The sequence below is a fragment of the Pseudorca crassidens genome, chromosome 18, assembly GCF_039906515.1.
Source record: "Pseudorca crassidens isolate mPseCra1 chromosome 18, mPseCra1.hap1, whole genome shotgun sequence".
Classification (NCBI taxonomy): Eukaryota; Metazoa; Chordata; class Mammalia; order Artiodactyla; family Delphinidae; genus Pseudorca; species Pseudorca crassidens.
This window is the reverse complement of record NC_090313.1, coordinates 68,211,556-68,226,422: the sequence shown is the minus strand read 5'-3', so window position 1 is coordinate 68,226,422 and position 14,867 is coordinate 68,211,556. Positions and strand designations below refer to the sequence as shown.

General features: G+C 38.8%; 2 protein-coding genes across 7 annotated transcripts in view; both read right to left on the bottom strand.

Annotated features, from left to right (window-relative positions):
* The window catches only part of CCDC169 (coiled-coil domain containing 169), a gene marked incomplete at its 5' end in the record, with an annotated part of 42,363 nt that extends 41,702 nt beyond the window's left edge, over positions 1 to 661 (bottom strand). Inside the window, 1 exon segment of the mRNA XM_067713192.1 lies at positions 570 to 661. Within this exon segment, the coding sequence (XP_067569293.1) occupies positions 570 to 661 (92 nt within the window).
* A 3,134-nt stretch (positions 662 to 3,795) lies between these two features.
* The window catches only part of SPART (spartin), a 41,281-nt gene continuing 30,209 nt past the window's right edge, over positions 3,796 to 14,867 (bottom strand). For 5 of the 6 annotated variants that reach the window (XM_067713328.1, XM_067713324.1, XM_067713325.1 and 2 more), the window contains one exon: positions 3,796 to 5,450. In XM_067713328.1, the coding sequence (XP_067569429.1) occupies positions 5,177 to 5,450 (274 nt within the window). In that variant the 3' untranslated portion in view covers positions 3,796 to 5,176. The remainder of the gene's footprint in view (positions 5,451 to 14,867) is intronic. The other variant, XM_067713329.1, reaches the window with a different exon arrangement.

Below are 14,867 nucleotides of genomic sequence, written 5' to 3'. Positions count from 1 at the left end.
CAGGGTGACCCAAGAGAGCCTAGCCCTCCTGTGGCCTGCGGGTGGGGGTGGGGGTAGGGTATCTAAAAAGATACTTAAAATGTTCCAAAGACTTAGTAAGAAGTACTGATATTGAGTACTTTAAGAAGTATATATAGTAGGGGCTTCATCTTTACCAAGTATCACCAATTCTTAAGCTCTTCTAAAGGGATGAAAAAGAAGCATAACTAAACGAAACCTTTGGAATTTGAAACAGAAACCCTGAACTTAGTGGAACATCACAAGCAAACACATGTTTCAGAATTATAGTCTGTGCACACAGTACACTCCACCGGACTCGCTCCTGAAGGCAGAACCTCAAAACCTGCCTATTTATAATACCAAACGCAAGAGCTAAATGAATCTCTCCTATAAAACACTGTTTTCAGATGTTACCAGTTCTGCGCGGGGATTAATAACACTGCAGGTGTCACCTCGGCCTCAGGGGCTTCGGCCTTGAGCCGCGGGGCTCACACAGGCGCAGGCCCTCGGCTTGGCGGCGCCGACGTGAACCCCACACCCGGCGGGGCGCGCGCCGCCCTCCGACTCACTTCAGGTGCCTTTCTTCCAGTAACTCCAGTTTAAGGCGGTCGGTGTTCATATCGTCGAAGGTGTCGCCTCTTCCTTCCTCCACCGTGTCAGATCAGAGGCCACCCACGCCCTTCCCTCACACGGCTTAGAACACGAGACCTGAGGGGACCCCCTGCAGCCGGCAGTGGTCAGGTTCTGTCAGCCGTAGTGGGGGCGAACTGCCTCACGGTCGCTGCCTGGCGCCGTCCGGTGACGTCACAGGGCGGCGCCCGGGGGCGGGGCCAGGCTGGGACGCCCAGGGCCGCTCACAGAGAAAGAGGGCTCTGTGCTGGGAAGTTTGGAATTGAACTAACTAGAAAGTAATGTAGTATCACGTTAGACCGACAGACTAATGTCCAAAAGAACCACCCAAATTTGTGGGCAAGAGATGATGTGAAGCATTTTGAGGAGTAAGTTCAATTAATAGCAATCGAGGGTTTATTTTATACAGAGTGATGTGTAAGAGATGCTAAGTACGTTCACTGCTTTCAGAGAACCTACGGTTTAACTGAAAAGTGAAGATCTCTTGTCAGTGTGTCAGTAGTCACGTGGTGTGGCAAATCTTGTACTCCCAACTTTTGTGCCTAGCCTGAGGCAAGCTGTGGGGAGCAAGGTGCTGGTCACCTCTTAGACACTCACCGGTGTCTATTCTGTCTTGGTGGCTCCCTTCCTTCGTCCTCAGCCAGCGTTCCTAATTCTCTGATTGACTGGGGAGGTGGGGATGAGAGGGACCTGCATGGCAGAGAGATAGTCATGCATTTTATATTCTCCCAAATCTTTCTGGTTCACACATAAACCATAGCTTTTGAAATATCAAAAGCTAAGAACTGATGGTTTTGTTCTCTAGTTTCTCTGTAGAACCCCTGGCTCCTTTAGGTCAGGAGGGTCAGGAATCCTCTCCACCTCTAATGCTGCTTCCAGGATCTCTACTCTTCCGTCCTCCTGTAAAAACTCACTCATTTCATCTGGGTGTGACACCATCTACTTCTCCTTGCTTCACCCAGAGACTTAATAGTCACAACCTGTCCACTGACTTGGACAAAAAAAGTAGTTTTTCCACCATAGGTCTTGTCTACAACCTCGCCCTTCAATATGCAACTCTCATCACTTTATCTCCACTCCACATCCACAGCTATATGCTGAACCCTGTCATCAGTGTGGCTTTAGTTCAAAAGCCTTAAATTTAAAAACTGCTGTATACCAAAGCCCCCTTTTCTGCTCCCAGCTCAGTTACTCCCTAAATAGCAACGTTTTAACTAGAGACATTATCTGTGGGGCTTCTTGAACATGCAAATGATGGGATCCTATCCCTTATCTCAGTAATCTTGCTTCTTGGCAGCACTCTAGCAAGTTGCTTTTCAGCTGGCTAACTAAATTTGAACAGAACAGATTGGGTGGGATGCCGGGGGAGAGAGAACACTTTCCCCCACTAGTCATTTTTTCCTCCAATGAACAGCCTCCAGGTTGATCAAACTGTTTCTTCACATGTGACAACTTTTTGCATAGAATACATTTAAAGACATTATTTCGGGTTTCTATCTTTCATCTGACCTGTGTTCTTAAAAATTTTTTTTTTTATTCATCTTTCTGGATCTTTAAAATATACTGTAAATAGAAAAAATGTCTTTGAAGAAAAGCTATTCAGAAATCAACAAAATATTCTCTTTTAAGCAATTCTGTTGCTAAAGTAAACACAAAATAGCAAAATCCATTAGGAAGTCTGTTTAAAAATACCTAGTCTTAATTCTGACAAGAACAGACCAGAGAACTAATTTATTTGAGCACAGCATTATAGACTTAACTGATATGTCTGGCTTTTCTTAGCTTACCCTAGAACACCTATGAAGACAGAGAAAAAGACTCGGACACTATCAGGGAGGTAGTCTAGGGCTGATGATCTATTTTGCTAATATCTCAAGAAATTTTCTACCAACTATTAAGCCAATAAAATTGTAACAAAAAATTAATTTAATAAGCAGCTGGAATCAGAGGAAATAAGACCATTTGTCTTTCCCCATCTACCTCTGTTTAAGAAAGACAAGATGCCTGGCCTAACAGGCCCTCCTTTTTGAAGCATGTGTGTGACCTCTTCTTTCATACTGTTCCCTTACATCTTGGGAAGGTTACTTCACCTCTCTATACCTCAGTGTCCTATTCTGTAAAATGAAGACTGTAATGGTATAACCTCATAAGAATATTGTGAGGTTAAAATGAGTTAGTCTGTGTAACAGCACTTAGAACATTTTAACACTACCTAAACATTAGCTATCATTATTTTTATAGCTAGTAGGTTCCTAGAGGCAATGCCAGAAAACTACCCAGTACAGCATGGGGGAATGACAGTCTGTAGAGGCAAAGTGAGGAAAAACCCTGGTAGCAGTAGATACTGAGAACTGTTTGTCAGACACTAGATCTGTTGCATCTCAAAAAGCCAAGAAAACCTAGGAGAAAGACCTCTAGAAAATAAAAACCGGGCTAAGAAGCTGTGATGGTTAATTTTATTGTCAGCTTAACTGGGCAACGGGGTGTCCAGACATTTGGCCAAATATCATTCGGGGTGTGTCTGTGAGGGTGTTTCTGGGTGAGATTAACATTTCAAACGGTAGACTGGGTAAAGCAGATTGCCCTCCTTAAAAGATGGGTGGACATCACCCAGTCAGCTGAAGACCTGAATAGAACAAAAGGGCTGAATAAGAGGGAACTCTTCCTGTTTGACTGCTTTCATTGGTATATTGGTCTTTTCTGGCCTTCAGACTCAGACTGAAACATAAGCACTTTGGGGTCTCAGGCCTGCCTACCAGCTTTCAGACTGGAATATACATCATTGGTGCTCCTGATTCTCAGGCTTTCAGACCTGGACTGATACAGCACATCAACTCTCCTGGGTACCCAGCTCACTGACTGCAGATCTGCGGCTTCTCAGCCTCCATAGTTGCACAAGCCAATTCCTTATAATACATATTGGTTCTGTTTCTCTGGAGAACTGGAATATAGAAGCTATACTTACCAAAATTTTGTCTAGCTGTTGATCTGAAAAAGCAACCCACAAACAAGTGAACAGAGTAGAATGAAGTGAAATGGACAACTAGGTTCCCGTTGACAAGTCCAATTTTGCTGACCTCTGCTCTAAGGTAATTTTTTAAACTTTAGGCTCCACTATGTGTCATTCCATTTCTTAAACTTAAATAAGGCAGAGACCGACTGGAAGCTATTTACCAATTCAATTTTATTTCCATTTTAACTAGTACATTATCCTTGGCCCTAGGGAAAGGCTCCACCAATTCTGTGTCCCTGAAATACAAACCCATGAATACATCTGAGGCCAAGTAAATCTGACAGTTTATTCACAAAGTGCATTCTTTATATAGTTTCAAATAAAGCCTAATAAACTAAATAGCAATTGGAGTTTCAGAAATATTAAAATGGACTATACTAAGAAAACCAATACCAATCTTTTAAAATCATTAAATAAAAATAAAATGCCACTAGCTATTTTACTTACACATTTGTAGCTTATAGGTCTGTGAATATCCTCTCTTCTGCCAAAGTGGACACTGTTATGCCTAGCCACCATGGATTAAAGCCTAAAGTCTTCACATTCTTTACCTTAATTATGAGTAAAACCTTTCTAATAATTTAATTTATTGGCTTTTTAATATATAAAATTCCAATGACTGAATCCCAAAATAAAAATTATTTATCATACATAAACTCAACTGTTTATATTTTAGTTTTTACTAAATTTCAGCCTTTTGGCAAAACTTACAGAAGTAGACATGGTAAAGTGATTAGATTTTTGTTCAATTAAGCTGATAATAATCACTTTGAATTTTGATACAATACCAACCATACCCCCAAATTTCCCAGGCTCCTAACAGATCAATAACAGGCTAAATCTAGAAGACTTAAAAATCTATTTGTATTCATTTAAAATCAAAAAGACCATTCCATTTCCTAACAAAGAGATAAGCTACCAAATGATTTTATAGAACCTCATTTTATTTTCCATGATTAGTCTACTCCTTGTTTTGAAAAAGTCTTTTAAATGTTATACAAGAATTCTTTTCATTTAGGGTTACAGTTTTTGTTTAGCTTACACACTGAAAATTCTCATAAGCACCTAAAAAAAAATCCACAATTAGTGCAAAAAGAGGAAACAATGTTTAAAGCATTCATTCCCAGTACAAACATAACTAAGGTTACTAAATGCCAAATTTTAGGTAAATATATAATTTCCTACTTTGCTTTCTGAAAGACAGCAAATACAAAAATAGTTTAACGTTAGGTTTAATGAGATTTATAGCACATCTATTATTAGTCTTATTTTAACTGCAAAAATATTTTAGCCACATTTAGAAAAAAATCAGCTCACAGAGAATGTAACTGTATTTCTAAAGGCCAGATGCAAGAATACTGATTCTTTTCCTTAGAAGTAGAATACATGACATAAAGCTTATGAAATAGTCACTTTGTAGGAATGAATACATTTTAAAAATCCTGGTTAATCTGTAGGGAATTCCACATTTGCCATTTAACAAAATTGCATCCATCTGTAAGGCTCTGGTATAGACAATTCATAGCACTTCCATCATTTATCTTTCTTCTTTGCCCCATCCTTCTCTAGTGCCTCTCTCTGTTCATCTTTCGCCTCTTTCATGTTTACACTTGCTCCTCCTCCTTGATTTTCCCCCTTAGAATTATCAACAATTTTATAGTCCTCAAGCAGCGTGTGTCCCGTTTGTTTTGCAGTTTTCTTCACCATTGCTTTGATGCCAACGTTGTCAATATTATAGGCAGTTACACCAACATTGATGGCAGAATCTACTGCATTGTGTGTAGCTTCTCCTGCGGTATGCCCGTATCTTTAAAAGAAAGATTAGAGAAAATACAATGAAATTACAAATATAAATTAAGATCTTCTGAATTAGTATTAAATAGGTCACATGATTAGCATGTTATCCGAAAGCAAAATCAGAAGTTAGGTTTCAATTTAATTAATAACTTAAAACACAGTAAAGAATAAAATCACACTGTGCCAAGGCTGTTATTTTCTCCTTTAGCAAAAACACTGTGAAAATAAACTGAGGCTGAGATTAATGTAATAAAGACTGTTTATGCTGAAGAATAAAATGTAAATTATAATAAAGGTTGTTAATCAGTCAATATTTCCTTTTTTATCTTCTGGAAATATAAGAGAATTCTAACTGAAACAACTACAGGTCACTATAAATGGTTTTGAGTTCTACCTTAACTAGACTTTGGTTAAGTCTTTCAAACTACTGGAATCTGAGTTTGTCTCTAAGCAGAGATTCTACAACACTCTTCCTCACTCCACTCCACCCCACTGCAGACTCACTGGCCTTCTTGCTGTTCTTTGAACCCACCAAGCACACATGCGCTGCCCTATGACTTTCGTACTGGCTGGTATCTGCCTAGACTACTCTCACCCCAGGTATGCATGTGGCTAACTGCCTCACCTTCTTCAAGTCAGCTATTATCCTCTCAGTATTTAACCTATTTTAATTGCCTTATCTCACATGTCCTACCCCACTGCCAATCAATCCCCCCCTTAAACTTCTCTTTCTTCTATAACTTAGTCTGCTACATACTATAGAACTTTTTTACACCCATTGTTTTTGTTTTGCTTATTGTTCGTCTCACTAGAATATTTTTTGTTTGGCTTATTGTTTGTCTCACTAGAATATAAACCCCATTAGAGAAAGATCTCTTTACTTTGTTCATGAATGTATCTTAAGTACTTAGAACAGTGCCTGACATCTAATATTTGTTGAATGAATTAAATGAGGCAGTCCTGCCCTATCCATCTAAGAGTTTCTTGAGTTCATATGTATAGCAAAGGGCTTGGGAAATTACAAAGCATTACACAAAAGTAGCTATTCCTGACCATAATCAATACCGCTGATGGTGTTTAATACCATTTCCATAAGAAAATAATACAACTTGAGGTCTTAAGCAAGGACACTAAAACTTATCCTACTTCTTGTTTTACTCTTTACCTTTTTTTTAAGTACCAGGCTTTTAAAGCTTTTCTTGTCCATACACTTCCCCAAGTAGAGGATTGCTTAAACAACATACAAGAACAAAGAGGCAAAATTTTACAATTTTCTCCAGGACACACTGAAGTTTCCTAGATGCATTGAGACCCAATATCTGGACACTTTTTCTAACACCGGATCTGTCCTCTGAATTAACAAGTACTCTATTACTATTAGCCTGGCCTAAAACAGTGGCTTGTGAGCCTATTGGCTTACTCATGCTTGTCTTTTTTTTCAACTTCAGTGTAGAAATATGAAATAATCTTATTATGCTTCTGAATGATATCTCATTCTGTCCTTTGCCTAATGTTAATCAGAGCCAGGGCACAGCAGAGCCTACAATCTGTCAATCCTTATGTCTATACCACTCTTGATTGGGGCTATTTCAACGGTTACCCAACAGAAAAGCTTCTGACTGCTTTCTGCCTGTCCCGGTTGCTCTGCAACCCCTCAGCACTCCATAGGATTGCTGATGTTGCAGAAGACATTGGGCCTTCTCAGTCAACCAAGTCAACCAAGCCCCAGTCACAAAAGCTATTGTCAGGTGGAATGCTCAGGCTCAATGAGGAGAAAGGGGCGGCAGCAGTTTCAGCAATGGAAGTGTGCCCGTAACTCCTGGTTGAGCAGGTTTCTCTCAGGGCTTCTCTCTCCAGGCCTGTGTTAGCTACAATGAAGTGACAATGATAACTTAAGAATGTGGCCGTATTAGTGTTTTCGAGCACAGGAAATCCTCCAGACTCATAAACTTCCACTTCTGAGTATTGCGCATGTTCCCTATTCTACTGATGCAGTTTGATACCTCAAATTGCACTTATGATATTTCTATATGCAATACAATTCTAAAGACTACATTTAAAAAAAAATAATATACTGAAAAAGAAGTCTGTGTTGGTCCCCTGATGATTTTTCTTGTTCTTCCATGCTGTCTCCACTTTAGCAGCAACTCCTGTTAATCTGGAGAGAAGTACCAAACTGGGAGCCAGAAAACTAGATTCTAATACCGACCATGCCAACAACCAGCTGCATGACCCTGGTGAAGTCTCAGCCTCTTTGCATCTCATCAATTTCCTCTCCTTTATCTTATAAAATGAGATGTATATGTTAAAGCACTTTGAAAATTCCATAGTACTAAACATACAGTTATCTTCAAAGACCCTATACAATAGTTTTTCAGCAGTTGTGTTTATTTTTTAAGTATATCCTCACTTATTACCTCTGCTTCCCAATATGCCCTAAAACCAGGATTCCTGGCAGGCACCTACTCTCTTCTCTTGCTTGATAAATAACTGTTCAGTTCTTTTCTTTATTCAGATTCAAACTACACAGTTAAAGACTCCTAGAAAGCCTATCTCTAGCAAACATTTAAAAAAATAAAGCTTAATTTTTATTCTTACTTTTTAAAAAGTTAACTATAATTAGAGCTTATTAAATTACATTTTATATACTGAGTAACACTACCAATTTAAGAATAAAAATGAATATAAAGAATGCTCTAAATAAGTCAATGGGATTCAATTTTCAATTTGAATAAGACTTTTCTGAAATTTCTCCAGTGCATTCAGTAATGTATAGCAAAACAGCATACTGGCAGTGATTCCAGATTTCACTAATTATAGCAAAATTTCAGTCACAACTTTCTAATAAATCTGCCTAAAATTCAATTTACATGCAACCTTCATAACTATTCTTAGAAATATTAACCTTAAATATTTAAAATAGACATAGCTTCTTATTAGTCTATCCATCAAAGGCAGATGGGTTATGAAGGACCTTGTAGGTGAAGCTAAGGAGTTTAAACTTTATCTTGAAATCAATGGGAATGGCATGACCAAATTTATGTTTTAGAAAGATCTAATACAGGTTACACTGTGAACTGTAAGGGTTTAAGACTGAGGAACAAGTTAGGAAACAAGTTGTGAGCTGGATGAAAAACGAAGAAAATCTATTCTAAGGTAGTGCTGATGAAGCTGAAGCAAAAGGGATGAATATATAAAACAACAAGACTCAGGGACTGAATGGCTGTAGTGGTATGTAGTTGGGATGTATGAGCCTGAAGATTAAAAGTTAAGAGGAAACATAGATTTGAGAGTTGCTGAAATACAGGTGGTAATTGTAGCCACAGATATAGATGATATCCACAAAGAGCAGAAAAGGGAGTATAGAGTAACTCCTTAGACAGAACCAATATTTAATGAATGGGTGTGGAAGACAACCATGCTAAGAAGTATCTAATAAGACAAAACTGAAAGATGAGAAATGACAATACTGTTAGGAGATTTGTAGACAGCTGACCCACCAATCTCACTAAGCATTAGATCTTGGAGAAAGATCAGTCAGGAGGAAAGGCTACAGTAAGCATGTGAATAGATTTTATCCACAAAAAATTGCGGAAAACATCTAAGATGTAAAGAAGACATGTCTTTCAAATCTACAGGTAACACAAAATGGAAGGCTAATATGACATACATCAAAATCTGAAGCGAAAATTATAGATTTAATGATGGGTCAAAATCAACAAAGTGCAATTAAGCAAGAATAAATGTAAACTTTTTATTTAGGTACAAATATCAATTCTCCAAAAATAAGACAAAGGTCCAGATTTTAAATAAAAGGTTCATTTTTTAAAAACCCAAGTTTGGACAGAGGTCCTGAACCAATATGGCGGAGTAGAAGGACATGCTCTCACTCCCTCTTGTGAGAACACCAGAATTACAACTAGCTGCTGAACAATCAACAGGAAGACACTGGAACTCACCAAAAAAGATACCTCACATCCAAAGACAAAGGAGAAGCCACAATGAGACAGTAGGAGAGGTGCAATCACAGTAAAATCAAATCCCATAACTGCTGGGTGGGTGACTCACAGACTGGAGAACAATTATATCACAGAAGTCCACCCACTGGAGTGAAGGTTCTGAGCCCCACGTCAGGCTTCCCAACCTGGAGGTCCAGCAACGGGAGGAGAAACTTCTAGAGAATCAGACTTCGAAGGCTAGTGGGATTTGATTGCAGGACTTCGACCGGACTGGGGGAAACAGAGACTCCACCCTTGGAGGGCACACACAGGGGAAGGAGCAGTGACCTCAGGGGAGACTGAACCAGACCTACCTGCTAGTGTTGGAGGGTCTCCTGCAGAGGCGGGGGCTGGCTCTGTTTCACTGTGGGGACAAGGACACTGGCAGCAGAAGTTATGGGAAGTACTCCTTGGCGTGAGCCCTCCCAGAGTATGCCATTAGCCTCACCAAAGAGCCCAGGTATGTTCCAGTGCTGGGTTGCCTCAGGCCAAACAACCAACAGGGAGGGAATCCAGCCCCACACATCAGCAGTCAAGCGGATTAAAGTTTTACTGAGCTCTGCCCACCAGAAAAACAGTCAGCTCTACCCACCACCAGTCCCTCCAATCAGGAAACTTGCACAAGCCCCTTAGATAGCCTCATCCACCAGAGGGCAGACAGGAGAAACCAGAAGAACTACAATCCTGCAGCCTGTGGAACAAAAACCACATTCACAGAAAGATAGACAAGATGAAAAGGCAGAGGCCCATGTACCAGATGAAGGAACAAGATAAAACCCCAGAAAAACAACTAAATGAAGTGGAGATAGGCAACCTTCCAAAAAAAGAATTCAGAACATTGATAGTGAAGATGATCCAGGACCTCGGAAAAAGAATGGAGGCAAAGACTGAGATGTAAGAAATGTTTAACAATAACCTAGAAGAATTAAAGAACAAACAAACAGAGATGAACAATACAATGACTGAAACGAAAACTAGACTAGAAGGAATCAACAGCAGAATAACTGAGGCAGAAGAACGGGTAAGTGACCTGGAAGACAGAATGGTGGAATTCACTGCTGCGAAACAGAATAAAGAAAAAAGAATGAAAAGAAATGAAGACAGCCTAAGAGACCTCTGGGACAACATTAAACACAACAACATTCGCATTATAGGGGTTCCAGAAGGAGAAGAGAGAAAGGACCCAAGAAAATATTTGAAGAGATTATAGTCGAAAACTTCCCTAACATGGGAAAGAAAATAGCCACCCAAGTCCAGGAAACACAGAGTACCATACAGGATAAACCCAAGGAGAAACACGCTGAGACACATAGCAATCAAATTGGCAAAAATTAAAGACAAAGAAAAATTATTGAAAGCAGCCAGGGAAAAATGACAAATAATATACAAAGGAACTCCCATAAGGTTAACAGCTGATTTCTCAGCAGAAACTCTACAAGGCAGAAGGGAGTGGCATGATATACTTAAACTGATGAAAGGGAAGAACCTACAACCAAGATTACTCTACCCAGCAAGGATCTCATTCAGATTTGATGGAGAAATCAAAAGCTTTACAGAAAAGAAAAGCTAAGAGGATTCAGCACCACCAAACCAGCTCTACAACAAATGCTAAAGGAACTTCTCTAAGTGGGAAACACAAGAGAAGAAAAGGACCTACAAAAACAAACCCAAAACAATTAAGAAAATGGTCATAGGAACATACATATCGATATTACCTAAACATGAATGGATTAAATGCTCCAACCAAAAGACACAGGCTTGCTGAATGGATACAAAAACAAGACCCAGGGGAAGCTTCCTTGGTGGCGCAGTGGTTGAGAGTCCGCCTGCCAATGCAGGGGACACGGGTTTGTGCCCCGATCCGGGAAGATCCCACATGCCACGGAGCGGCTAGGCCCATGAGCCACGGCCGCTGAGCCTGTGCATCCGGAGCCTGTGCTCCATAATGGGAGAGGCCACAACAGTGAGAGGCCCGCGTACCGCAAAAAAAACAAAAAAAAAAACAAGACCCATATATATGCTGTCTACAAGAGACCCACTTCAGACCTAGAGACACATACAGACTGAAAGTGAGGGGATGGAAAAAGATATTCCATGCAAATGGAAATCAAAAGAAAGCTGGAGTAGCAATACTCATATCAGATGAAATAGACTTTAAAATAAAGAATGTTACAAGAGACAAGGAGGGACACTACATAATGATCAAGGGATCAATCCAAGAAGAAGATATAACAATTATAAATAGATATGCACCCAACATAGGAGCACCTCAATACATAAGGCAACTGCTAACAGCTATAAAAGAGGCAATCGACAGTGACACAATAATAGTGGGGGACTTTAACACCTCAGTTACACCAATGGACAGATAATCCAAAATGAAAATAAATAAGGAAACAGAAGCTTTAAATGACACAACAGACCAGATAGATTTAATTAGTATTTATAGGACATTCCATCCAAAAACAGCAGATTACACTTTCTTCTCAAGGGCGCACAGTGAATATTCTCCAGGATAGATCACACCTTGGGTCACAAATCAAGCCTCAGTAAATTTAAGAAAACTGAAATTATATCAACCATCTTTTCTGACCACAACGCTATGAGATTAGAAATGAATTACAGGGAAAAAAAACATAAAAAACACAAACACTTGAAGGCTAAACAATACATTGCTGAATAACCAAGAGATCATAGAAGAAATCAAAGAGTAAATCAAAAAATACCTAGAGACAAATGACAATGAAAACATGATGATCCAAAACCTACAGGATGCAGCAAAAGCAGTTCTAAGAGAGAAGTTTATAGCTATACAAGGCTACTTCAAGAAACAAGAAAAATCTCAAATAAACCACCTAAAGGAACTAGAGGAAGAAGAAAACAAAACCCAAAGATAAAAGAAGGAAAGAAATCATAAAGATCAGAGCAGAAATAAATGAAATAGAAACAAAGAAAACAATAGCAAAGATCAGTAACACTAAAAGCTGGTTCTTTGAGAAGATAAACAAAATTGACAAACCATTAGCCAGACTCATCAAGAAAAAGAGGGAGAGGACTCAAATCAATAAAATTAGAAATGAAAAAGGAGAAGACACAACAGACACCGCAGAAATACAAAGCATCCTAAGAGACTACTACAAGGAACTCTATGCCAATAAAATGAACAACCTGGAAGAAATGGACAAATTCTTAGAAAGGTATAAGCTTCTAAGACTGAACCAGGAAGAAACAGAAAATATGAACAGACCAATCAGAAGTAATGAAATAGAAACTGTGATTAAAAATCTTCCAACAAACAAAAGTCCAGGACCAGATGGCTTCAAAGGTGAATTCTATCAAACATTCAGAGAAGAGCTAACACCCATCCTTCTCAAACTCTTCCAAAAAATTGCAGAGGAAGGAACACTCCCTAACTCATTCTATGAGGCCACCATCACCCTGATACCAAAACCAGACAAAGATACTACAAAAAAAGAAAACTACAGACCAATATCACTGATGAATATAGATGCAAAAATCCTCAACAAAATACTAGCAAACAGAATCCAACAACATATTAAAAGGATCATACACCATGATCAAGCGGGATTTATCCCAGGGATGCAAGGATTCTTCAATATATGCAAATCAATCAATGTGATAAACCATATTAACAAATTGAAGAATAAAAACCATATGATCACCTCAACAGATGCAGAAAAAACTTTTGACAAAATTCAACACCCATTTATGATAAAAACTCTCCAGAAAGTGGGCATAGAGGGAACCTACCTCACCATAATAAAGGCCATATACGACAAACCCACAGCAAACATCATTCTCAATGGTAAAAAACTGAAAGCATTTCTTCTAAGATCAGGAACAAGACAAGGATGCCCACTCTCACCACTCTTATTCAACACAGTTTTGGAAGTTTTAGCCACAGCAATCAGAGAAGAAAAGGAAATAAAAGGAATCCAAATTGGAAAAGAAGAAGAAAAACTGTCACTGTTTGCAGATGACATGATACTACACATAGAGAATCCTAAAGATGCCACCAGAAAACTACTAGAGCTAATCAATGAATCTGGTAAAGTTGCAGGATACAAAATTAATGCACAGAAATCTCTTGCATTCCTATACATTAATGATGAAAAATCTAAAAGAGAAATTAAGGAAACACTCCCATTTACCACTGCAACAAAAAGAATAAAATACCTAGGAATAAACCTACCTAAGGAGACAAAAGACCTGTATGCAGAAAACTGTAAGACACTGATGAAAGAAATTAAAGTTGATAAAAACAGAGGGAGAGATATACCATGTTCTTGGATTGGAAGAATCAATATTGTGAAAATGACTATACTACCCAAAGCAATCTACAGATTCCATGAAATCCCTATCAAACTATCACTGGCATTTTTCACAAAACTAGAACAAAAAATCTTAAAATTTGTATGGAGACACAAAAGACCCCGAATAGACAAAGCAGTCTTGAGGGAAAAAAACGGAGCTGGAGAAATCAGACTCCCTGACTTCGGACTATACTACAAACCTACAGTAATCAAGACAATATGGTATGGCACAAAAACAGAAATACAGATCAATGGAACAGAATAGAAAGCCCAGAGATAAACTCATGCACCTATGGTCAACTAACCTATGACAAAGGAGGCAAGGATATACAATGGAGAAAAGACAGTCTCTTCAATAAGTGGTGCTGGGAAAACTGGATAGCTACATGTAAAAGAATGAAATTAGAACACTCCCTAACACCATACACAAAAATAAACTCAAAATGGATTAAAGACCTAATAAAGACCAGACACTATAAAACTCTTAGAGGAAACCATAGGAAGAACACTCTTTGACATAAATCACAGCAAGATCTTTTTTGATCCACCTCCTAGAGTAATGGAATAAAAACAAAAATAAACAAATGGGACCTAATGAAACTTCAAAACCTTTTCACAGCAAAGGAAACCATAAACAACACGAAAACACAACCCTCAGAATGGGAGAAAATATTTGCAAACGAGTCAACGGACAAAGGATTAATCTCCAAAATATATAAACAGCTCATGCAGCTCAATATCTAAAAAACAAACAACCCAATCCAAAAATGGGCAGAAGACCTAAATAGACATTTCTGCAAAGAAGACATACAGATGGCCAAGAAGCACATGAAAAGCTGCTCAACATCACTAATTATTAGAGAAATGCAAATCAAAACTACAATGAGGTATCACCTCACACAAGTTAGAATGGGCATCATCAGAAAATCTACAAACAACAAATGCTGGAGAGGGTGTGGAGGAAAGGGAACCCTCTTGCACTGTTGGTGGGAATATAAATTGATACAGCCACTATGGAGAACAGTATGGAGGTTCCTTAAAAAACTAAAAATAGAATTACCATATGACCCAGAAATCCCACTACTGGGAATATAC